General features: G+C 43.8%; 1 protein-coding gene across 1 annotated transcript in view; it reads right to left on the bottom strand.

Annotated features, from left to right (window-relative positions):
- IGFN1 (immunoglobulin like and fibronectin type III domain containing 1) overlaps positions 1-26,712 on the bottom strand; it is a 46,359-nt gene that overhangs the window by 16,326 nt on the left and 3,321 nt on the right. The window contains exons 2-15 of the mRNA XM_035124254.2: positions 18,149-18,218; positions 17,426-17,548; positions 16,320-16,459; positions 14,899-14,998; positions 13,960-14,007; positions 13,758-13,803; positions 12,375-12,552; positions 11,489-11,605; positions 10,010-10,181; positions 7,809-8,081; positions 2,382-7,010; positions 1,760-1,884; positions 1,331-1,472; positions 69-365 (exon numbers count right to left, since the gene is read on the bottom strand). Of these exons, the coding sequence (XP_034980145.2) occupies positions 69-365; positions 1,331-1,472; positions 1,760-1,884; positions 2,382-7,010; positions 7,809-8,081; positions 10,010-10,181; positions 11,489-11,605; positions 12,375-12,552; positions 13,758-13,803; positions 13,960-14,007; positions 14,899-14,998; positions 16,320-16,459; positions 17,426-17,548; positions 18,149-18,167 (6,409 nt within the window). The 5' untranslated portion in view covers positions 18,168-18,218. The remainder of the gene's footprint in view (positions 1-68; positions 366-1,330; positions 1,473-1,759; positions 1,885-2,381; positions 7,011-7,808; positions 8,082-10,009; positions 10,182-11,488; positions 11,606-12,374; positions 12,553-13,757; positions 13,804-13,959; positions 14,008-14,898; positions 14,999-16,319; positions 16,460-17,425; positions 17,549-18,148; positions 18,219-26,712) is intronic.

The following is a 26,712-nucleotide window of genomic DNA, read 5'->3' as shown; positions in this document are numbered from 1 at the left end:
ATGCAGGCCTTAAAGGCCCCCATAAAGTTGTCTTATGCCTTATCGCTAAAATACTTGGAGTCTCTCACCTATAACTACCAGCTTGAGAGTAGCTTCAGTGCTTCCACTCTCATTCTTCAGCTTCACTTTATAATCACCACAGTCCTTCCGATTAGCACTGGATATGGAGAGTCGGGTGAAGTTGTCTGAATAGTCAGTGCTGATCCTGGCATCATCCAGAAGCTCCCCTTCATCCTTTAGCCAAGTTGATCTGACTGGCTTCCGGCCTTCAAATGGGATCTTGACTATGGCATTCTTTCCTGCCTTTACTACTATAGGTTCCTTCTTCAGTTTTTCCAGAAGAGCAGAGTCAACATTTGGAGGGTCTGCACATAGAAATGAGAGGAACATGAATTAGCCCCAATATATGGACGCTCTGCGCTTATTATTCTTTTAAATAACCCATGAGCCCACAGGAAATAGTGATGCCTAATATTTTGCCAATGGTTGCCAGAACCTCAGAATTCACAGAATTCTTAAACTCTTTCAAAGTGCACCTCACTGAAAACTTACTGACAACGAATGTCCTTTGCACTAATCCAAGTATTTGATGCTGTTTTACTGCTGATAGTGTGCTTGGTACAAGTGATCAGTCTTCACTCAGAGGACACACAAACAAACTGTATTAGATCCCAGGGATGGGGAACAGGGTCAGAAGCTAGGTAACAGGTAGTAGGAAGCACTGCAAGTGTAATGTAGGGAGTAAAGAAAAAAGGAATAGCAAGCAATGAGCCTAGTATGATTATTTTTTTAAGTGTTAAAAAATGTGAATTCTCAGAAGGTATCTAAGTGAGTGAAGATCACAGAGCTGTTGCAAGCCCTGTACAACAATGTGGAAGAAGGTACAGAGGTCAAAGTGGGATAGAGGGGGGGGGAGAGAAGGAAGGGAAAATAAACATTTGTACAGCAGATGGCATGGGAAGAGGTGCCATAGAAATGATGGAAAAGTCATGGGAGAAAACTTTAAGGGCAAGAACTAGATGTGATAGAGAGCCACTGTAGGGAAGTAAGGAGGAAGTGTAATTCACAATCAAAGCAACAGGGGAGGCAGATTAGTTTAGCAGAGCCATTCTGAAATGACCAAGGTTCTCATGATGAAATATCTCTCCCATGTGATCCCTGCTCTCTGCTTTTGAGACAATGAGATCTGGTTTATGTGGGTTATTAATTCAGTGACTTCATCATGCTTTCCAGCACTATGTGTCCCACAAAAATCATATAATACTAAGAGCATAATTCAACCAGTAGCAATTGTAGCACCATTTTCTGTACTAGGCTTGACTAGACTTGCCTTCAACAAAAATAGATGCCTCTGTTCGGACTCCTCCAGCTTCAAATTTGTATTTTCCAGCATGACTATCTTGTACTTCATCTATTAATAGTTTGTGGACGGGGCCCTCCTTCTCAATGGAGACTCCATCCTGGCCTGTTACCTTGCGGGGAAGTAGACAGAAGGTAAAGAAATATTCTCTCTCAGAAATTACATGGAACATTGCAGCAAACAGATAGAGAGAGTCATAAAGTCAGCTATTTTCTCTAAACTGGTTTTAGACATATCCCATCTTTGGTTGACAACAAGAAGAGACAAAGTTAGGCATTGTGTTCTTCCTGCTTGTTGTCTGCATTATGGAAGCTTTATTTCAAGATAAAAAACTAAAGTGAAAAAGATGAGTATAAGACTAAAAAGACATTATTGAGATGTTTACTGTTTTCAAGTTACCTTGAACCCATCTTTAAACCAAATTCCCTCAAGCTGGTCATTGTTGAGGCTGCAGCTTAACACAGCTGGTTTTCCTTTCGGTGCATGGAGGTCAAATAAACCTTGGTTGAAACGGGGATGCGATTCTGTGCAAACAAAAGAGATAGAAGAGACTTTAAAAACATGAGAGATGTTATAAACACAAATAAATGAAACAGGGACACAATAAATTACAGTAAGCCCGCAACTTACATGAGGGTTCGGTTACAGGGAACCGAATGCAAATGCAAAAACACATGAAGCCAGGAATTCTCAGATGACCCTCCCCTCCCTCTCAGACAACCTTCGCTTGCTCTCTGTGCACTTGCTAGGCCCTATCTCATTATCTGGTTCTCTGACTCCAAGTCTCTAAAGACGCTCAAACACTCCCCCAGGGTGAGTACAAAGGCTGATGGAATTGCCAAGTGTTGTTTCCTGCTCTCCTGCTCTTTTCTGACTTTTTTTTAAAAAGCGTATTTGAATTTTCCCCACATTTTTCCAATTTACATATATATTTTTGATCACCTGCAGAAGGTTGTGGTCGCGTAAAAAAAAAATTGAGCGTAAGTTGTGGGGCTTACTGTGTTCATAAATATGTAAATACCTCTCACATCCTCTTCAAGAAGACTTCCTCCTCTCCCTTTCCTGTCCCTGGTTCTTGAAATATCTGATGAAGTAAGTTGACTGGGATCTAAGTCAGACAGCTGTCTTCTTCTGTCACCAGCATGGGTTCCAGCATCAGAAAGGCCAGAAGACTGTCCATAGCCTAGGAACTCTTCACCAGGAATGCCTGACGTGTTCTCATACAGTGATCCATCAACACCTCTAACTCCTGGACCAACACCAAATCCACCTAGTCTACCATCCCTACCATCCAACCATCCTTCACCACCAAGACCACCAGCACCAGTTCCACTAACCCTGCCATCCTTACCTATCCCTCCTTCACCATAACCTTCACCTGATATACCATACTTGGTGCCAGCTCTTCCAGTTCGATCCATCATGTTGCCCATGCCTCCTAATGCAGTGTCAGCACCACCAGCCTCAGTTCCATGTAAAGTACCTGCCTGACCATAAAGGTCACCAGTGCTCCCTACACCTCTTAACCCAACACCACCAACCCCAGGAAGCACACCGTCCTTGCCATGGTGACCGCCAGCTCCCCCAGCACCAGCTCCACCTAGTATCCCATCCTTGTCATAATGTCCTCCTACTCCACCAGCACCACCTACTCTGCCAGCACCACCAGGTCCGCCAGCACCAGCTCCACCTAGCATTCCATCCTGACCATAAAGTCCACCTACTCCACTAGCACTGCCAGCTCCACCAGCACCGCCAGCACCAGCTCCACCTAACATACCATCCTTACCATATTGTCCATCTACTCCACCAGCACCACCAGGTCCACCAGCACCAGCTCCAGCTAACATACCATCCTGACCATAAAGTCCACCAACTCCACCAGGTCCGCCAGAACCAGTTCCACCTAGCATTCCATCCTTGCCATAAAGTCCACCAGCTCCACCAGCAGCACCTACTCCACCAGCACCGCCAGCTCCACCTAGCATTCCATCCTTGCCATAAAGTCCACCAGCTCCACCAGCAGCACCTACTCCACCAGCACCGCCAGCTCCACCTAGCATCCCATCCTTGCCAAAAAGTCCTCCTACTCCACCAGCACCGCCAGCTCCACCAGCACCAGCTCCACCTAACATACCATCCTTACCATAAAGTCCTCCTACTCCACCAGCACCACCTACTCTGCCAGCACCACCAGGTCTGCCAGCACCAGCTCCAGCTAACATACCATCCTGACCATAAAGTCCACCAACTCCACCAGGTCCGCCAGAACCAGTTCCACCTAGCATTCCATCCTTGCCATAAAGTCCACCAGCTCCACCAGCAGCACCTACTCCACCAGCACCGCCAGCTCCACCTAGCATCCCATCCTTGCCATAAAGTCCTCCTACTCCACCAGCACCGCCAGCTCCACCAGGACCAGCTCCACCTAACATACCATCCTTACCATAAAGTCCTCCTACTCCACCAGCACCACCTACTCTGCCAGCACCACCAGGTCCGCCAGCACCAGCTCCAGCTAACATACCATCCTGACCATAAAGTCCACCAACTCCACCAGGTCCGCCAGAACCAGTTCCACCTAGCATTCCATCCTTGCCATAAAGTCCACTTGCTCCACCAGCAGCACCTACTCCGCCAGCACCAGCTCTACCTAACATACCATCTTTACCATAAAGTCCTCCTACTCCACCAGCACCACCTACTCCACCAGCACCAGCTCCAGCTAACATACCATCCTGACCATAAAGTCCACCAACTCCACCAGGTCTGCCAGCACCAGGTCCACCTGGCACCCCATCCTTGCCATAAAGTCCCCCTACTCCACCAGCATCACCAAGTCCACCAGCACCAGCACCACCTAACATACCATCCTGGCCATAAAGTAGTCCCTCTACTCCCCCAACACCACCAACTACAGCTCCAACTCCACTTAGCATACCATTCTGGCCATAAAGTCCACCAACTCCACCAGGGCCACCAGGTCTGTCAGGCCCAGTTCGACCTAGCATGCCATCCTTACCATAAGGTCCTCCTACACTGCCAGCATCACCAAGTTGACCAGCTCCAACTGGTAGACCGTCTTTGCCACCAAGTCCACCTACTCCACTAGTACCACCAGGTACACCAGCACTAGCTCCACCTAACATTCCATCCTGGCCATAAAGTCCCCCAAATCCACCAACACCCTCAAGTCCACCAGCTCCACCTAGCAAACCATCTTTGCCATAAAGTCCACCTACTCCACCAGGACCACCTACGCCACCAGTACCACCTGGTCCACCAGCACAAGCTCCACCTGGCATCCCACCTTTGCCATAAAGTCCACCTACTCCACCAGGACCACCTACGCCACCAGTACCACCTGGTCCACCAGCACCAGCACCAGCTCCACCTCGCATCCCATCCGTGCCATTAAGTCCACCTACTCCACCAGGACCACCTACGCCACCAGTACCACCTGGTCCACCAGCACCAGCACCAGCTCCACCTCGCATCCCATCCTTGCCATAAAGTCCACCTACTCCATCAGGACCACCTACTCCACCAGTACCACCTGGTCCACTAGCACCAGCTCTACCTAGCACCCCATCCATGCCATAAAGTCCCCCTACTCCACCAGCACCACCAGGTCCACCAGCACCAGCACCACCTAACATACCATCCTTACCATAAAGTCCACCAACACTGCCAGATCCACCAGCACCAGCACCACCTAACATACCATCCTTACCATAAAGTCCACCAGCACCGCCAGGTCCACCAGCACCAGCTCCACCTGACATACCATCCTTACCATAAAGTCCACCAGCACCGCCAGCTCCACCAGCACCACCTAACATACCATCCTTACCATAAAGTCCACCAGCACCACCAGGTCCACCAGCACCAGCTCCACCTAACATACCATCCTTACCATAAAGTCCACCAGCACCGCCAGCTCCACCAGCACCAGCTCCACCTAACATACCATCCTTACCATAAAGTCCACCAGCACCGCCAGGTCCACCAGCACCAGCTCCACCTAACATACCATCCTTACCATAAAGTCCACCAGCACCGCCAGGTCCACCAGCACCAGCTCCACCTAACATACCATCCTTACCATAAAGTCCACCAGCACCGCCAGGTCCACCAGCACCAGCTCCACCTAACATACCATCCTTACCATAAAGTCCACCAGCACCGCCAGGTCCACCAGCACCAGCTCCACCTAACATACCATCCTTACCATAAAGTCCACCAGCACCGCCAGGTCCACCAGCACCAGCTCCACCTAACATACCATCCTTACCATGAAGTCCACCAGCACCGCCAGCTCCACCAGCACCAGCACCAGCTCCACCTAACATACCATCCTTACCATAAAGTCCACCAGCACCGCCAGGTCCACCAGCAGCAGCACCACCTAACATAGCATCCTTACCATAAAGTCCACCAGCACCACCAGGTCCACCAGCACCAGCTCCACCTAACATAACATCCTTACCATAAAGTCCACCAGCACCACCAGCTCCACCAGCACCAGCTCCACCTAACATACCATCCTTACCATAAAGTCCACCAGCACTGCCAGATCCACCAGCACCAGCACCAGCACCACCTAACATACCATCCATACCATAAAGTCCACCTACAGCAGCACTGCCAGCTCCACCAGCACCGCCAGCACCAGCTCCACCTAATGTACCATCCTTACCATAAAGTCCACCTATACCAGCACTTCCAGCTCCGCCAGCACCAGCTCCACCTAGCATCCCATCCTTGCCGTAGAGTCCACCTACGCCACCAGCACCACCGAACCCATCTCCCCCAGCACCAGCTCCACCTAGCATCCCATCCTTGCCGTAGAGTCCACCTACTCCACCATCACCGCCAGCTCCCCCAGCACCAGCTCCACCTAGCATCCCATCCTTGCCGTAGAGTCCACCTACTCCACCAGCACCACCAGCTCCACTTAGCATCCCATCCTTGCCGTAGAGACCACCTACTCCACCAGCACCACCGAACCCAGCTCCCCCAGCACCAGCTCCACCTAGCATCCCATCCTTGCCGTAGAGTCCACCTACTCCACCAGCACCACCAGCTCCACCTAGCATCCCATCCTTGCCGTAGAGACCACCTACTCCACCAGCACCACCGAACCCAGCTCCCCCAGCACCAGCTCCACCTAGCATCCCATCCTTGCCGTAGAGTCCACCTACTCCACCAGCACCACCGAACCCAGTTCCTGGCCCACCTGCTCCATCAAGTGTGGAACCATCTGAAGTTTGTAGTCCACCTGTACCTCCAGATCCAGTTCCTGTGCCAGCCATTCCTCCACTAACACCATTTCCAATATGTCCCATATGTTCACTACTACCACCAGCAAATCCAGAAAACTCATGCCCTTCTCCCATGTCTATCCCCACCCCAGAAAACTGTCCCATCTTCCCATCTCTGTTGGCTCCTCCTCTTCCCAAAGACCCATCTTTTCCTAAGGAACTATAAGATTCTCCTTCGCCAGCTTGGCCATTCTTATACTGGCCATCCTGCTCATCATGCCCTTGTCCTTGACGAAGTTTCTTTGTGCGGTCTTCATCTAGCTGTTTCTTCCGCCATCCAGTTATATCATCACTGTCTCCTTCAGTCTGCTTTCTCTTTCCTTTAGCTGCATTGTAAACATATCGCTAGTCAGCATTAATTAGTTCACAGCCATGTATAAGAAATAAAATAGGAAAACAAGGGGGAATCTAGTGTAGTGCAAAATAATTCTGTTTTAATCAGAACCATATTAAGGAAATAGATGTGATGCCACCCATGGTGTGTATGGCATTTTATTCTGCATCATGATCAATATTATACATGAATTTTGCTAGTTAGTTTGTTTTAAGTGAAGGAAATTGCCTCTTATTTCCAAATAGTTATTGGCATTAACAAAAACAACAAAAACATTATAGGCCACAAATCAAAGTCATGCCCACTAGATTGACTCATATCTTTTACAATAATATGGACAAGTGATTAAAGCTTAGGGACTATCAATTAATATGGCATTTTAGTTGCTATGGCAACTAAAATGGGTCCTTTATATCTCTTTCTGCTAGTGTTGTAGACAGTGTGCTGGTATAGATGAACTGTTGGCGTTTTTACAATTTAACAAAGTTTTATATAGAACTCTTTTCCTTTAAAACAATGACATTTCTAATATATGTTAAACATGCTAGACAGGAAAGCACAAGCAAAATTAAAGGATTGCTATTTAAAGTTACTGGTGTAAGAAATAATGACAATAGGCCCTAAGGTTTCTTCCAATATCTATCCCATTTAAATCAGCCTGCACGCCATAGTTGGGTGCTTAGCAATCAGTCCTTGGATGTAGAACCCTGAAGTGCTGCTATGAGTCAATGGGGTGCCCCTCTTCACAATAGATTATAGTGTGAGAAATCAAGATTAGACCACCACTCACATTCAACCTCAAGCCAGGCACTTGAAGAGCGGTTTCCAATATCAATGGTGTAAGTCCCCTTGTCAGAGGCGTGGGTGTTTTTGATGATTAGGCGGTGAGTTAGGCCATCTTCCGAAACCGAAATTTCATACTTGTCATTGGACTCTAGAATACGGTCTCTGTGCATCCACACAGCGTTGGAGCAGGGTTCATAGAGAGTGCACTGAAAGACAGCATTTCCTTGCTCGTGGCATCTCACCTCACCAAGAGGATAGCGAAAACTTACTGGGATGGCTGCAATACCAAATTGATGTTAAACAGACATGCAACGGATTCTGATCTCAGGGCAGCTTTGGAAGAGCAGTGAGGTGGATGGAACGTGGGGAAACCCAGTTCCATTCAGCAGCGAGTGAGGGCTTGGTATCTGCCTTCCAAAATTACCCAAACAAATGCTAAAACCTGAACAGAACTTCCAGCCCCGATTTGACAACTAAGCACCCCGATAGCCTGATATGGACTGTATGTGAAAACCTCGGAGAAATTTATCTGCCTTTATTTATGCAGCAATTCTTAACCCTCAGGGTTTACATTAAAGCTTGTGAGATGCTCTAATGTCAGCTGGGGCTCCATATCTAGACTGCAGTTGGTGATCATGTGTTTTTGGTAAAATGAGGTCTCATGTTTGGTAAAAGAGACACAATTATGCAATTGGAAACCAGCCCCTTCTGCCTTCTAATCAAGTTCTCAGCCTACACAGCATCTTTCTATTAGTGCTAAGCTCAATCACAAAAGTGAGAGCTGCTTCACATCTTATGAGGCATTTGATCCAACATCCCTGGCATGTGTGTTTATGTACTATGTGCATCAAAAAGACACATCTGATGCATGAGGTTACAGTTATAGCCTTTAAAAGAATAACACGTGAAGAAGCCCCGAGGCCTTAGTTTGAACATTTGTTTTCATTGTTAATTTTTCATTGTTAATTTTTAACACTAGTCAGGTGGAAATCCTATGCATCGTGCAACCCTGAGGGTAAACACAGGACTTGCTTCTGAGAGACCATGCATAGGATTGAGCTGTAACTTTCAGATTTAATTACAGCTGAGACTAGGGGTGTGCAAGAATCCCCCCCCCCGGTAGTTTTTTCATTTTTGTTATTAAAACCTCACTCATTTAGTGATTCGTTAATTAATAATCACATTCATTTTCATTATCATTTAATTCATTGTCATTATTCTCATTTGTTCTTGGCTTCCCCCTGCCTTCTACGGGACATCCAGTGGCACTTCTTCTCCTTGATACTCTGTGTTTTCCAGTTGGTATGAAAATATCAAGCATTTCATTCCCTTTCTAAAGAATCAGACCTTAGAATCAGACCTGCTAAATTTCAGACACATGGGGAAAAGGGTCCCTGTTTCATGATCAGACTATGTATCAACTAAATCTCTCTCTGTCAAACTGCAGTGGTACATTGGTTCTTGAACTTAACCCGTTCCGGGAATCCGTTCAACTCACAAAACCGTTTAAAAACTAAGGCGCAGCTTCCAATTGGCTGCAGGAGCTTCCTGCACTTAATCAGAAGCCGCGTCAGACATTCAGCTTCTGAAAAACGTTTGCAAACCAGAACACTTACTTCTAGGTTTGCGGTGTTTGGGAGCCGATTTGTTCAACAACTAAGCTGTTCAGGAACCAAGGTACCACTGTACAAATCATTAGCTAAGGACTCATCCACACTTCTGCTTCTCCCATGCCAGGAAAGCATGGATCTGAGTGGTTTTCTGCTTGTCCCGCACTTTCTAAGGATGGGTCTGAGCGGTTTTGCCCTTGCCCATTCTTTAGCGATAATCGGAGAAAACATGATCAGCATTTGCTCCGATTTAGCAGTAAAGACGTTGTGTTTTTCCAGGAGAAAGCAAGTCTGGATGAACCCTTTGGAAATGGGGAAGTTAGGAAAAACTACCACAGCTCAACCAGTAATCTTCATCTTATCTATACCTGCTGTTAGTAGGAGATGAATGGTTCCAAACAAGTCATAAATGAGCAATGAATGAATATATGACATTTGGAATTCATCCAGAACTCTGGCATTTGTTTCTTTACTAGTGCCGTAATATCAAATGAAATGAGTGGCCCCCATTCATTTCGATTTTTTCCATATGTTATGAAACAAATGCACCAACCCCCTAGGTTCTGTGCACAACCCCATGGTCACGAAGCCTTACATTCTGCTTCCAGCTCAGTTGAGAAAACATCTACATCTTCTACTTTGATCTGGTACACGCCAGCATCTTCTGGCTGCAGATCGTTGATGAAAAAATTGTACTTTTTGCCAACCTGTCGCAGGCAGTGCTTTGTGTTGTCACTGTCGAATCCAAAATTGATCATCTGGCCATCCTGAAGGGAGGAAGGAAAGAGAATAAATTCACAGGAAGAACAATCAGAATCATCCTGCAAACGATATAAACCAAAGTCCAAGCAAAACTATCCTTGCAAATGGATCCTTGCAACAAATTGACAGGTGACAAAGATTCCACGAAGCCTTTATAACTAGGAATCATTGGTGGCGCCCCCCCCCCCAAAAAAAACAAGCTAACAAGGGGTTTAAAATGAACACGAATATGTAAATATTGAGTTTTGAGAATTTGGGCTGACAGCATCAGGAATAGGTATTTATAGGAGCAGGGGTCAGCAAACTTTTTCAGCAGGGGACCGGTCCACTGTCCCTCAGACCTTATTGGGGGCCGGACTATATTTTGAAAAAACAAAAATGAATTCCTATGCCCCACAAATAACCCAGAGATGCATTTTAAATAAAAGCACATCTTCTACTCATGTAAAAACATGCTGATTCCCGGACCATTTGTGGGCCGGATTGAGAAGGCGATTGGGCTGGATCCGGCCCCCAGGCCTTAGTTTGCCTGTTGGATTAGGCCCATGGCCCATCTAGTGCAGCATCTTGTCCTCAAAGTGGCCAACCGGTTGCCTGTGGGAAAGCAGCAAGCAGGACCCACCCGAGCAGAACAACACTTTCTTCTGCTGTTTCCAGCAACTGGTATTATTGCCTCTGACTATGGAGCAAAGTCATTGATAGATCCTCCATAAATTTATCTAATCCTCTTTTAAAACCACCCCAGTTGGGGGCCATCACTGCCTCCTGTGGGTGAGAATCTCACTGTTTAACTATTTATTTGTTCCCCATCCATCTGACTGGGCTGCCTCAGCCATTCTGTCCTGAATCGTCCAACATTCAAGTTCACTGGATGTCCAATGAGGACTAGTATTATGAGAGGGGGAGAAAACCTTTGTGCTATTCAGTTTCAACATACCATGCGTAACTTCTGTCATGTCACCTCTTACCTTTCCTCTAAAATAAAAGGCCCAAACAGTACCTCTCACCATAGGAGGGTTGTTCCATCCCCTTGATCCTTTTGACTACCCCTTTCTGAACCTTTTCCAACTCTACAGTATCCTTTTGGAATATTATTGTGTCGTTGTTACTCCTCCTAAAGAGGAAGATGTAGATGCCATGCTTTCACACATTCCCTTCTGATATTTGTTTATAGTATAGGACTATATATATGCTGTATAGTATACCATGGAGTCAAGCAGTGCTGCTATACATTTCTCGGTTTCTCTCCTGAGCTACTTAGCTCCAGTTCAGCCCAGATGTCTGATATGGTACAACTCCGTGACTTCCTTACCTTGTATAGGTAAATTCTGCTTTCCGGATTTTTCAGTTCCATCTCTAGGTCAAATGAAGCATTTCCTTGTATCGCATTGACTCTGACATGCCTCAGGTTTCTGAGGTTGAGTAGATACTGAAAAGAGCAAAGAGGAGATGAAAGCACAGGGATATAATAGGGGATTTCAAGGGCTACTAACACTGCTTAAATGGGATACCACCTGTTCTGAGGACAAACAACAGCAGCAAGCAAGGTCACTGTTTCAATGCTTTTTAGATAAATCTGGGTGCTCTCCTTTTTATGGAGAATGTGCTGTGGAAAACAAGCCCAAGCCTTGTGGCAAGTTCACTATAATACAGTCATACCTTGGTTTAAGTACGCTTCGGTTTGAGAACTTTCAGTTTAAGTACTCCGCGGACCCGTCTGGAACAGATTAATCCACTTTCCATTACTTTCAATGGGAAAGTTCGCTTCAGGTTAAGTACACTTCAGTTTAAGTACAGACTTCCGGAACCAATTGTGTACTTAAACTGAGGTCCCACTGTACTCAGAGCCTTGGCAATAAAGTTTTAAATTCCACCTGGAGATCTGCGACTGGGTCATTTAATCTGTATGGGACCTTCAGAAAAACTCAATTCTGAATTTGTGACACAATTTACAAAAGCAGTAAAGCATCTACTTTGCAGGCAGAATTTCCCAACAACAGTCCTCAGGCCTCTTTAGATAGGACTGTGAGATAGGACCCCTTCAATCTTGAGGAGCTGCTGGCAGCCAGAGTAGAAAATACTGATCCTGGTGGACCAATGGCCTGACTCAGTATAAGACAGCTTCTTCTTCTTTCTATGAAATGCAACAGGATGAGGATTTGCCTCCCTAGATTCTGGCGTTAAAGAGATCGCCTTACCTGTGCCTGCTTGTCTTCTCTCTCCTTCTTCATCTCCTGAAGCTTCCTCAGCATCCCACGGAAGTCAACAATGCCATACTTCAGGCAGATCCTTTCATAATCTTTTTTATCTGCATTCAGCAATAACTGCCAGATCTGTTCCATATCGATTTCCTTCTTCGGAGCACTTGAAGGTGCTCTGGGAGAGTTAAGTACCAGGAAGAGAAACCCTGATTATATGTGAATGGCAGGAGACATCTTTCTCAATATGTTTATGTGGTGGGGTGTTTTGGGAGGTGGGGAGGTTGCTTTTCATTCCAAACCCTCTTCAGAATCTGAGGCAAATCCACTAGGAACATACTAGTGGGACTCCACTGGTTTTCTTTAATGACACCATATACAGCCTCCTCTGTTTATGGGAAATAAGGTGCATTTCAAACGGGGGTGTTTGCAGCTAATGGCAGAATTGCACTCAGTGGGTAGCATTATGTATACAGTACATTATTTCTGCAAGCTAAAATAACTCTGCACTGGAACATCTTACCTGGGGAGATGTTGGGTCTTCCACCATTTGGAATCATGAAACAGTAATTTATCAAGAAGATGTTTTAAGCCTATCTGTACACAGAGTATTTATTATTCACTGATTACATTTATAGTTCCCTTTTCTTCCATGGAGCTCACCGTGGTATACACAGTTTAACCCTTCCTCATTTTATCCTCACACACCCCTGTGAGGTAGGTTAAGATGAGAGCAGGGCCGGCTCTAGGGGAAGGCTGGGTGGTGCGGGGCGCCAGGGCACCGGGCTGCCAGGGGGCACCGCGCGCTGCGCCCGCCCACTAGCCACGGCAATAAATGGGGCGGGGGTGCCGGAGCCATCTCCGCACCACGGCGCCAGGGTGCCCGACATGCTTAAGATGGCCCTGGATGAGAGACTGCCACTGGCCCAAGGTCACCCCATGAGCTCCATGGCTGAGTGGAGATTCAAACTCTGGTCTCCTGGGTCCTAGTCCACACCGCACTGGCTCTCCTCTTAATACTAGTTTTACAATCTTAAACAAATGGTAAAACCAGAAGACCACATTGATGTCGTTTCCCCACCCCCACCCCGAATTTACTTAAGCAAAAAGGTTATAACTTCAGGAGAAAGAGATACTGTACAAAAAAACTGCAAAGCAACTGTATAAGGAATCATACACTACTGACAACAATTTCTATTGCGGACTGTTCCCTATTATTGTCAGAAGCAAGATTTCTGCTTATTATATACTGATGTTCATGAACATTTTCTGTTCGCCCTCTGCAAGTAGGACTTGGGACTTTGTCAGCCATATCATGTTTTTGGAAGACAGGGACCCCCTCCCCCCTGCTTTATAAAACAACCTGTTCTTGGAAACACTCACAGTTTCTTTAATGTTTTTCTGAAGTCCTGGATCTCCTTCTTCAGGTCTGTAAGATTTTTTTTAAAAATAAAATAAAAAATAATTGGCATGCAATGAAAATGGGGCTTCCTTAACCCGGAGCTTAATAAGAGTGCTGATGTGGCCGATGTATTATCAAGTGGCAAAGTCTTGGCTTGTGAGTCTCCAGACCAATGCAGCTTACCTGTCTGTGGTGCAGAAGAAGTCTGTTTCGCTTTCTTCCTGAAGCCGACTGATCAGTTACGGCAAGAGAAGGAAGGTGAGGAGGGAGAGAAATCAAGAGGGAAGGAGAATTCCTTAATTAGCAATGTACTTGCAGGAATGCATCCTCTAAGCGTTGACAGTTGTTACAATTTAGAAGTTAAGCACACTCAAGCCTCACAGAATTCTTAGGGCTTAAGTGTACAGTTCATACTTATATTGACTTCAGTGAGACAAGCATGGTTCACTTAGAATCATAGAGTTGGAAGAGACCACAAGGGCCATCCAGTCCAACCCCTTGCCAAGCAGGAAACGCCATCAAAGCATTCCTGACAGATGGCTGTCAAGCCTCTGCTTAAAGACCTCCAAAGAAGGAGACTCCACCACACTCTGTATTTGTATTAGTCAAACTGGGAAATGCATTATCTATTTTTCTCATTTAAATATTCTATTACAACATGACATTCAAGTGCCCAATGGCAATTACAGTCAAAGAGAAAGCCCTTTGTTGGCCTATAGATTTTAATGGGTATCTTTCATGAATAAGAATATCTTTAGTTGCGTTATACATATCACACTGGATATTTTTTTTCCTGAATGGCAGCTGATCTCCAAGGTCTCAGGTCACTCACATCATTTGCTTCCTGATCCTTTAAACTAGAGATGCTAGAGGCTGAACCTGGGGACTTCTCCATGCAAAGTTATGTGCTCTACCACTAAGTTATTGTCCCTCCCGTACTTATTATTTGCATTAATAACGCCATCCTATGCATACATACTCAGAAGTAAGTCTCATTGTACTCAGCGGTGCTTTCTCCCCTGGTAAATGTGTTTAGGATTGCAGCTTAAGTGATGAGTTGGTCCTCAGTGGCAAAGCATTATTGTTTAGCCTGGCAGCAGCTTGCTACCTTGACAAACCTACCCTGTATGATCTTGAGACCAGCAGTGCAGGTGGCTTCCCCATAGTCATTCACAGCTGTGCAACGGTACAAGTCAGCATCATCCACCGTGATTTTGTTTACCTTTAAAGAGGAAAGACAAATGGAAATCAGTGCAGAAAATTGATTATTGTTGTTTGCGCTCAGGTCCTGCTTGCCCGTTTCCCACAGGTGTCTGGTTGGCCACTTTGATAACAGGACACTGGACGAGGTGGGCTATTGGTCTGATCCAGCAGGCTCTTCTTCTTCTGTGATGCTCCATTTTTTAGGGAGAAGATTCACCAGTCCTTGACATTTTTTTGCATTAAAGATTAAACAGTATATTCACAGGAAGCTGTGTATATACCATACATTAAAGCACACGGCCTCCCCCAAAGAATCATGGGAATTACAGTTGACCCACCACAGAGCTAAAATTCCCAGCATGCTTAACAAACTGCAGTTCCCAGAATTCTTTGAGGGAAGCACATTTAAATAATAGAATCATAGAGTTGGAATGGGCCCAAAGGGTCATCTAGTCCAACCCCCTGCAATGCAGGACTCTCAGCTAAAGCATCCATGAGATATGGCCATCCAACCTCTGCTTAAAACCTCCAAGGAAGGAGAGCCCACCACCTCCCAAGGGAGTCCATTCCACTGTCAAACAGCTCTTACTGTCAGAAAGTTCTTCCTGATGTTTAGTTGGAATCTCCTTTATTGAAACTAGAAGCCATTGGTTTGAGTCCTACCCTCCAGAACAGGAGAAAACAAGCTTGCTCCCTTTTTCATGTGACAGCGCTGAAGTTATTTGAAGATGGCTATCATATCTCCTCTCAGTCTCCTCTTATCCAGCCTAAACGTTTCCAACTTCCTCAACCATTCCTCATAAGGCTTGGTTTCCAGACTCTTGTGGTTCTTAGTCACCCTTCTCTGCACACGTTCCAGCTTGTCAACATCCTTCTTAAATTGTGGTGCCCAGAATTGGAAACAGTATTCCAGGTGGGCACCACAGTATTCTCTGTCCAGGGGGACACAGTATTCTCACCAAGGCAGAATAGAGTGGGACTATTACTTCCCTTCAGGGGCGTAGGAAGGGAGGGGTGATAAAGGCGCTCCACCCTGGGCAGCGCAATCCCGAGGGCACCATGGCGGCTGCTCGCCACGCCCCCGGAACATGCGCCACGCCCCTCCGGGAGGCACCCCCACCCCCGGAATGCATGCCACGCCCCCCGGAACGGGCACCAGCCCCGCCCCTGCCCCCAGTGCCGAAGCATGAAGCTCCGCCAGTGCTTCCCTTGACCTGGACACTATAATTCTGTTGATGCAGTCTAAATGTATAGTGTGTACATAGCCATAAAAAGGTAAAGGGACCCCTGGCCGTTAGGTCCAGTCGCGGACATAGCCATAGATAGTAGTTAATCCTCACCTGCAGGATAAACTCATTTGTGGCCGGACTGAATGATATCTGGTATTTCTGAGGATCATCCACTGCCTCATTATTGCGTTTCCAGAACACCTCTGGTTTTGGTTCACCCTTGACCAGAGCTCTGAAAATGGCATTTTTACCTTGGAGGGGAAAAAGAAAGGAAATGTTTTACTAGGAAGCAGAAATCCACAATAAAAAGGGATGATGTAAAGGAATTCCCCTTTGAAATATTTGCCATGTGTTTTCTAGTTCCCTCCTAATAAGAAATAAAGCGTTCCAGCAGATGCCTTAGAAACACCAAAAATAGTTGGTTATTAACTGTTTAGTTTGCTTGCATTGCACTTTCATTTGCATTTGTTCACATAAAAATCAATAAAAAGAAAATGGGAAAAGGGGAAGGGGAAGGGAAAAAAAAAGAAGCATAGCAGAAAGCATGGGGTGAGCATCTCCTGCGTTCTTCACTAACTCTTGAAGGAAATCCCACAGTTTAACAAATTAACTGTTAAAAGAGTCACACAGTAAGGAAAAAAGCATATTAGGGGCAACAGAAATTTTGCAAATGCATGTTTACCAGGGCGTGTGCATGTGCTATTTCCCAAAGATTGGGGGAAATATTAACCCACCGTTAATGGCCGTGATGGATAACAGGTTATTTAGCCCTTCGTTTATTTATTGACCTTTTGTTTTATTTCACAAAATTATAAACCACTTCGTAACCTGAGGGCATCGTGTCAGTAAGCAACAAGAAAAATATAAAAATTCTAAAACAATCTACAAATTCTAAAATTAAATTAATTCCCTACAGATGTACAATTGCTGTTTCATAAACAACTGGGTCACACACCCAGGGCTTTTTTTCAGTCAGAGCTCACCGGAACTCAGTTCTGGCATCTCTCAGGTGGGTGCCATTGCCATTATAAGAGAACAAGGGAGGTGTTTTTCTTTTTCTAGAAAAATAGCACTGGTTGCACCTGACTTGCTCTTCTTGAGCAAGAAAAATAAATGTTTGCTGAGTTTTCAGATTTCTAATATAAAATGATTAAAAATGGTGCTATTTGTTCAGCTATTCAAGAATTGAAATCATCAGTTCTTAGGCGATGCCTCACCTTCCTGTAATGTTAAGGTAATTGGCTTCCGCTCAAAGTCAGGCGTGCTGCACCCTTTCGGAATGTCGTCCACAAACTGTGTGATAGTCACTCCAGGGACGGCCGATCTCTTCAGAGATTTAACTGCAAGGTAATAAATATTGACCAGAGGTGGGGCAAGAGGACATTTATTAACTGAAACTTATCTAATAGCTCAAATCCTATTATGCGAATTACCACAAGGCAGCAAGCTTGAAAGATAATTAGACTGAAAATGTCCCCCCACCCAAAAATGTGGATTTTTTTTTGTTCTGACCCCTTTTTGAGAAAACATTTACTGAGCACCTGAGAGAAATAAAGATCTAGCCAACTTTAGGTGTTTCCAGATGTCTGTTTATTATGAGACTGCTGCTCCTCTTCCATGCAAGATGTTGCTGTTGATTGTTGTTGCACTGCTTACACAATATTGTTGGCTTCAACATGCCAACCTATCCTCTCCCCACCCTTTAATCTGGATTTGTTGTTCTGAGGAGAAATCCATTAAGAAGGGGGGGGGGAATGCTGCCCGTGACCCATTTGCAAATTAAGTCCCATTCTGGAAACACACTTTGTATCTTCCATTCCAAGGCCAAGAAGAGATCCCTGAGAAGTAATCTTGGGTATAGTAAATTACAAACATTACTCCCATTTTGGAAAGACTGGGTATTTGAGGCTCTGGCCTTCCATGTTGCTTGTCTCTCTCACCTCCCTTCCGACCTGCCATTCCTGTTCTGGCAGCAACTGGAGCTCAGCAGGACAACCTGATGAATTCCTCCTGCAGATAAATGGCAGTCACCTGTTAGTATACGTGCCTGGGGGGACACACTAGCAATAACAATAACAACAATTTTATTATATATATGATGTTGTTCTCGAAGTGTGTGCACCCAGGAAGGCAGCAGAATGCAGAGCATTTGTATAATAAAAGGCCACATGTGATTAACATGGGTCTAGTGCCTCAAAACCTCTGCACCCCATGCATGAGAATTTCACACACAAAAAAAATTCTCCTCTGTGATAATTTTTAGATCCAATTTTGTTTCTCCTTAGATGGAGAATAATTGCTGGGGCCGTAGGAACCACAGGAGAAATCAGTACTGTGCTATTTGAGACTAGTAGGCTGGTCTCAGAGAAACTCATATAGCTCCCAAATGGACAAATGAGGATCATTTTACTCCTTTGGATGAAGCACAATAAAATAAACCAGGAACAAAGGCATATTCTCTTTGAATGTTTGGCTTTGGCTGTCTTGGACTGCCTGCTGTTCCAGGCAGATTTTTAACTGAAGAAATGCCTGTCGCTGCTTAGAAATAAAAGCACTAGGTGGTGCTAGAGAGATCGTTCAGAATCAGAAAATGATGGAAAGTTGTTTGTTGTGCCAATACCATCTCAAAATGAGGGTGCATGGCAGATGTTTGCGTACCCTTCCGTTGTTGTTCACGTAGTCTGCCTTACAAATTAAGGATCACAGAAATAGATTTACAAAATTCTATCTGAGAAAAAAAGAGACAGATGCTGACATTTCAGAGGAAACCATCAAAATATTTATATTTCACCAATCTGCTGAGACATTCCAAAGTCATCATGCCACTTTTCCACAAAGCTTTTAGAAAGTAATGCGCTCAATCAGAAATTGGGGGACTTCTAAGCAATAACTTGCATACCCTAAGAAAGAAAGCATCTTGCTGACTATGGAAAAGGGTGCCCAAAATGCCACTTATGGTGGGGCCATTCAGGTAGGAGTATGACCGCTTCTTAATTGCTAGGATCACTAGCAGCAAACAGCAAGTATAGCATCTCTCCTAACAGTGTATCTGACTGCATTCCTCTTCATGCCAGGTGGACATTGAAGCCATAAGGTGTACTCACAGACTCTCTAAACCAAAATCCACTATACCTCCACAGGGTTCTTTACATGCCATCTGTCACTGAATGGGCTAGTTTGAAATAACTGTTTTGGTCACACCATATACCTCTCTGTGAATGGGTTTCAGGGAACAGATCTTGAAAAAAACAGGGGGGAAAACCTTGACTCTCTAATGTCATGTCAGTTGTAAACTTGGGACTCAGCTACTTTGGCAAAGAAAAAGCTCTTAATATGGATTGTTTATGCATTATAACACTGTGACACCAGATGGCGCTGTGGAGTTCCGTTTTTTGCCAACCCGATATCTCATACAAAGTTCACAACACATTTAACTGAAATGCTCCTTTGATGTGTCTAGATCCAGCCCAGATTTAATTCCCACTGAATTCAATGATAATGGAGTTAAGGGGGAAGAAATCAAATGCAAGTAACTCAAAGAACAAGTGTGCTTTGTCCTTTTTCACGTTACCCTAATTGATTATTAGAAAGACACATTGCTGGAAATGCTTCATGTACCCCAACTGGCTGGAGTCATAAAATCAGCAACTTGAAAGGAAGCCCAGTTTTATTTTTAGGCAGAAGAACCAAGGCCCTGTTTGTGCTACAAACACTCATGGCCTTCCCCAAAGAATCTTGGAAAGTAAAGCTTGTTATAAGGGTATATTGAGAGTTGTTAGGAGACCACATCCCCCCTGCAGAGCTAGGGTTCCCTGAGTTCCCTGGGAAGAGGGATTATTTGTTAAACCACTCTGGGAATTATTGCTCTGTGAGGGGAACAGAGCTCTCCTAACACTTCTAAGCACGCTTAACAAACTAGAGTTCCCAGGATTCTTTGGGGAAGTTATGATACTGCTTTAAATGTATGGTGCAAATGGGTCCTAAATCAAGGATGGGGAACCTGTGTCTCCTGCAGACCAAAATCCCTGACCATTGGAGCCCAACGGCACTAGAGGGCCACTATCTTCCCATTAACTACTTTCTATGATTTCCATTTGGTCTAACACCCAGGAATATGTTCACAGGGTTACACATGCATTTTAGACACATGCCTATGCCTATTGAATAATATGATAAACAAAGATAGCTGCCTGTATACTTCTATAGTCCCATCTAAACTGGTCAGTGCCAACACCTGCCAAGATAACACGAACCAATTAGCCAAACAGAGCAGATGATATTCCTGCTATGTCCTATTCCTTGTCCTTATCTGTCCTTATCTCTCTATTAGCTGGTAGAACGACTTACTGAAAGATAGAATCCTGGACATGATGATGACTATTTCAACAAGTCTGTCACAAGGCATTAGCCCAGAGAGTTAAATGGACCCTCCCATCTCAGAGGTTGTGGGAGCTAACAGTAGAGGAGTGGGGTGCCTTTCACGACCTTCGTGGTCTTGGTAACAATATGGAAAATTCACCAAATACATAAACGCTCAAGGTTGTTGCAAAAAAATTGCGAATGAAATTACAAAGCTAAATCATTTGGTGTGAGTGTGCCAACAGGAAATAACTACCAGTAATTTTTTAAGGAAATGGGAATTTCTCATTAGAGAGTGGAAATAATTTGCGAATTAGTAACAATTAGTAGGTAAAAACTCCACCACCCCTGCATTATGAAACTCACCATCATTTTGCTTTTCAGGTCTGTGTGTAGTTGTGAATTATTATTATTATTATTATTATTATTATTATTATTATTATTATTAAACTTTATCTAGAATCCACTGCTTTTAAGTGATCCATTTGGGTTGAATTCTATTTTGTGGAAGAGCTTTTCATACAGCGGACACCTCTGCTAATGGATGAGGAGGAGAGAATATTTTTGTATAGATGAAATTAAGATTCCACCCCCCTCCCCACTATTCTTCACTTTGCACTTGTTTACAATAAATTGCGATTGGCGTTTTACCACCCATTCACTCAATTTGGATAGGTCCTTTTAGAGCTCTTCGCAATCTCTTTTCATTAGTATAATCAGCAAAATTGGTCACCTCACTGCTCAAGTTAAAAAAGCACAGTTCCTAATACCAAACTTTGGCAGATTCCGCTTTCTACATCCATCCATTTGGAGAACAGTCAATTTCTTCCTATTCTCTATTTCCTGCTACTTAAACAAATCCTGGTCCACAAGAGTTGTACCCTCCCCTGCCCAAGCCCACCACTTAGGAGCAAGAAGATACTTTAAATCAAATCCCCTTCTGCTTGTTAAAGGTTCTCTTTCTCTCAGTTCCCATTTGTCACATTGGAAATACAGCTCTGGGCTTCCAATACCTCCTCACCGCTAATATCACCATATAAACATGAATATCTATAACTTTGCGACAGCCTGGATAGCTTGGCCAAATATGAGGCGCGGTTTGAAAGAGCAAATCTTTATTACTATAGTAAAAGGTGAATATATCTAGCTCATGTATGATTTGTTCTTAATAACAGTGTTTGGACACTTTGTATTTTATAACGTGTTGTAAAATAGTCACATATAAAATGTTACATTAATACAAAGCCACGAATATATATGAATCAATATCAATTCATTTTCCTTCTGACAAGCCCTCCCTATCAGCCTCTAGGTTCTCACCCAGAGTCTAAACAAACTCTCATCTACAAAAGTCTCACAACGAGAAAAGAAACAGCAGGCATCACCCTCGTCTCTCACTCTAGACTTGCTTTTTATCCTTCGGCCAGAGAGGATTTACTATTCGGCAACCCTTAAAACTTGTCATTTCCATGATCTGCTTGCATGAATGTGAGCTCTGCATGCAGATTTGAGCTGATCCTCACACAGATCCATAGTCATAATAGTATTAGAAAACATTGTGCCTCACAATTGTCACTAAGAACTATGAAGTGATGAGCATTAGTAAACCATGTTCACATGCAACACAGATCTGAGTTTTCATTGTTATGAGAAGAATCCTGGGTCCAGCTTTTCTGCTTCCTTTAGTTTACTGATTATCTGTGGTGACCTGAATCCACAAATCGATGCTGAATGGTCTAGTGAAGGACCAAACAACTACATTCGATTTGGTTTGCTTTTCTCTTAAGTGTGAGCCGACCTAACTCGCACTTTCCGAAACAATATGCAAACCAAAATGAGGCTATCCTTTGAAATTTGCACTTCTCCAAATTTTGTAGTGCAGTTCTTAAACCAAATAATGTGTGTGTGGGGGGGGTGTATATTAGGGGAAAGTGTGATAAAATAGTATAAATTAGTTTTTTTAAAAAAAACCATGCAAATATGCTTTCTATTATGGGAATTTGCTTTGCAAAAATGCTATATCAGGCAAAATTGTATGCAAAAATAGGTATATTAGGAGAAATGTGCAGGGGCAAGACTCAGTCTAAAATCACATAAAAACAAAGCGAGCAGTAATCAAAAAGGAAATATTTGGTTCCTGACTCAAGGAAAAGCCTAATAGACACAGACCTGATATCAGGAAGGCTAATTACTGTCTACCATCACATCATAGCATCTCAGCCTCATACTATTCGTTCTTACATTTGCCTGATTTGTATACATATTTGAGAATGCAGAGATGGAATAATTGTCTGGGACTATTAGCTCACCATACCTTCCCATTTCTACTACCAAATAACTTCAATATGTTAAACAACAAAATGTGTGTTTGGGGTGTGTGTGCATTGGTGATAAAATCCAGATATAATGTTCTTTTTCTTCGCATCAGCCAGTAAGCCTTCCTCTATGTCCAAAAACAATGACGATTCTTATGGTGCCTTAAATACTAACAAATTTATTATGGCATAAACATTTGTAGAAGACCAGAGTCTGGTTACATCCCCTTGTTTATAAAAAGAGGCAGGGGGTATGGAGAACAGGAATTAGCAAGAAGCCTATTGGAACAGTTGTCAAAGGGTAAATCTCTCAGTTTTCTGATCTTTCAGGACCAGACTGTTTAAATCAATAGTCAGTCCACCTGAATTAATGGAGCACAGCTGGTCCATGTGAAAAGGTAGACTCCTTTCTAATGCTCTACCATAAATTCTTGAGTATTGTGTTCCAGATTCTAATGCTGTGGCCATTTTGTATATACTGTATTCAACAAATAAATATAAATTTAATAAATCAGATAACCCTTTAAGGGGGGGGGCAATGAAATATACTCTTCTGGCAATTTCCTTGGCCGTAGGAACATAGGCAGCCTAACGCCAATGTTGTTTGGATCTTTCTTCACAAGCAGAACAGTATACTGCCTCTCAGTGACATACATATATCCTATTGAAACCACGACTGGTTTACACAAGCAGCAGAACTTGTGTACTCCTAAGCAAGAGCCAAGTTATGCCTGATGCAGGAAATCTGACCACAGTTCTCCCAGTGATTTCATTTTTACTTTAAGCAGCTATGGACGAGAGGGCGGAGGGCTCTGATTTTTATCAGAGTATTGGCGCTAGAGGAGGATGGGTTAATTCTGTCACGGTTTCCCAGATTTAAGTCACACATGTGACACTAAACACTGTTAAACAGTAGTGAAACCCTTGACAGAAGTTCTTGGGAAACAATTATTATTATCCCCAGCAAGCAGCATTGCTGCACTTAGTTCATGCTGCCATAACATGTCATGCATGATGTGACAATTCCCTTATCATGTCTTTTTGAATTTCCCACTCACATAGTGTCACTGCTGGTTGTTTTTTTATTATTATTATTCTTGCTTACTTTTCCTGAATTTTTGCCTCCACAGAAGCCATACACACTCAGCCACTGACAACGATGGGGTACATCACTCCTAGAATTATTTGATTGGGTTTTTATATATTAAAAGGGCATTTATGTGCCATTTGATCCTTAGCATTTCTGAGTGGTGTACGTAAAATTGAGCCAAACAGAAAATACAATAATAAAAGTTGCAATAAAATCGATATATATTTTTTAAAGCAAACCTTCCCACTCTAACAATACTATCATTGGGCAGCAAGGCTTAGTCCTGCCCATTTTCACAAAGTTGGGAGGGGGGTATTGTTGCCCACGGCATGGGTAGTGTTACTGTCATGAAAGTTGCAACCAGTCGGGGATGCTTAAATTTTTCTGGTCTTTTTACAGTGATTCACATTAGGCACCAGAAAACAGGACCACCCCATTTCAGCCTTGAGACACAAAATGGAACCAGCATCTCCTACAGATGGTCTGATAAATTAAAACCATCTGTGAGGAAGCCAAACCCTCTGAGAGACTGACCTTCCATTTCACTGCTTGTCTGTCTTGCTCCTCCCAACCAAGTGCCATTAACTCGTGCGCCACTGAAACCCGAAAAGCAATGGAATATCTGGATGGTGCTGTACACATTTGGCAGCGGTCATGGATTTCAGCGCATTTCTTTCATGTGACCAAACGCACTCTGCCGGAGTCAGTGTAAAAGGATCGGGGGAAACAACTGCCGCAAAGAGCGGTCCTATCGTCCTCCATCATCTCAGGATTAAATTTAACTGCGCTCTTGGTGAGGAGGTAAGCTTCTCTGCAACCTCCATTTTCTCTGACTCACAGACTTTGAGAGTAATAAACACAGTCCTTCATTGTGTGCTTAAAACATCTCTGTGGCAAGAAATGGGTAGGAATCTCCCCAGGTTGTTCAAGTACCGCTGGCCTGAAGCAACACATTCACTCAAGCTACTGCTATATCTTATACAGTGCACTCACTAAATTGCTGTAGTTTGTAGAAGAGTTTCTCCTACATGTTCCAAAGACCTCAGAAGCCCTCTCCACTGTAACACAGAGCAGGGCTTTTAGTGTGGCTGCCCCTGTTCTGTGGAATAGCATTCCTGCCAAGATGCAACAGGCAACAACTATCTGCAACTTATGGAAACATCTGGAGTAATTTTTTGTCCCAATAGACTTTCCTAGGTGGATAAATATGTATTTACATTAAGTGTCTACTGCATTAGGGTTTTAGTCTTTTTTTAAAAAAGGTGTTTGCTGCTTTTGTATATTTAATGTTTTTTAATTATCTTACATGTAAATTGTCTTGAGATGGTTGTTTAGAAACTGATCATTACATTACATTACATTACACTACATTACATTACATTACATTACATTACATTACATTACATTACATTACATTACATTACATTGATGATGATACATATCAAAGGGTCTTTGTCCCCTCTTAATCTGAAGAATATAAAGAATATAAAGTCAGGGTCAAAGTCTAAACTTTTTTCAGTCAACTGGCTCATAGGCATGTGCTTTGGCAAAAGTGTCAGATATGACCAAACTCCATGCCCGATAGAGCTCTAGTGGGAAATGACAGCTTGGAACATTTCAGCATAAACTATTCAGAATGGAAAAAGGATCGTTAAAAACATTCACGAGGCCATCAATGGGACTTAAAAGAGTTTCGAAACCATAACCAGCTTTGCAAAGTCTTCCGGCAAAATCTATACATTTTTACTGCAGCAATACACACATCATTTGAATGAGCACAGGATTTATATTAGACATTTTTAGGGGCAGATGGGCATTTCCCTGAGAGTATATTGTCATTTAAAATTGATTCCCATGACTACCCTCTGTTTCTCTTTGGGGGGTGGGAGTGGCAGCTCACTATGACTTGCAATCATTAGTACTGTGAACAGATGCAGTTATGTCTGGGGGCCAGCAAGACCCTCTGAATTCTATATATATATATTGACTATATATTCACCCTTGGTAGGTGAACTCAAAATTCTGCATGCATGTGCCATTGGCTCGGATGTAACCACCTTTGTCGCAACAGTTTCTGCACTGTGAGTTTTTCTAAGAATCAACCCTAAGGGATTGAGGAATATAAATGCTTCAATTTCAGTGAAGGTCTTTGGCTGTACAGTTTGATGACTATTACTCAAGTTCCTTTTAAAACACAGAAGTGTTGTCTCATGTTCCTTAAGATTCATGGTTATCTGTGCATGGCACTGTGTGGATTTCAGATAGACCAGGGGTGCAGAACTTGTGGACCTCCAAAAGTTGCTGGATTCCAGCTTCCATCAATTCTTGTAAGGATGACCAGTGGTCAGAGTTGCAACACAACAATAACTGAAGGCCTATAGATTAATTATAATTCCACACCTCTGAGACAGAAAACACCAAAAATAGATCTGTAGGTTGCGTATCTTCTTATGAAACAGATTTATGTGATAGCCTACCAGCAGAACGTACCAGTTCATGTACTTTAAGAGGCGTCACTGAAAAGTGCACATTTGTCTTTTAAAAGTAGCATGAGTAGTGATTATCCAAGGATTGTTACATACTGCCCTTTGAGTCACACTTTGGCCATCATATGGTTACAGACCATATGTAACACACTCCAATGCATGCTTACAGTACTTGAAAGCGAGCCCCATTTTATTCAGCATGACCTATTCCCAAGCATGCATGCATAGGACTATAGCCATAGTCAATTAATTAA

The sequence above is a fragment of the Zootoca vivipara genome, chromosome 7 (assembly GCF_963506605.1).
Source record: "Zootoca vivipara chromosome 7, rZooViv1.1, whole genome shotgun sequence".
NCBI lineage: Eukaryota > Metazoa > Chordata > Lepidosauria > Squamata > Lacertidae > Zootoca > Zootoca vivipara.
This window is presented reverse-complemented; position numbering and strand designations above follow the sequence as displayed.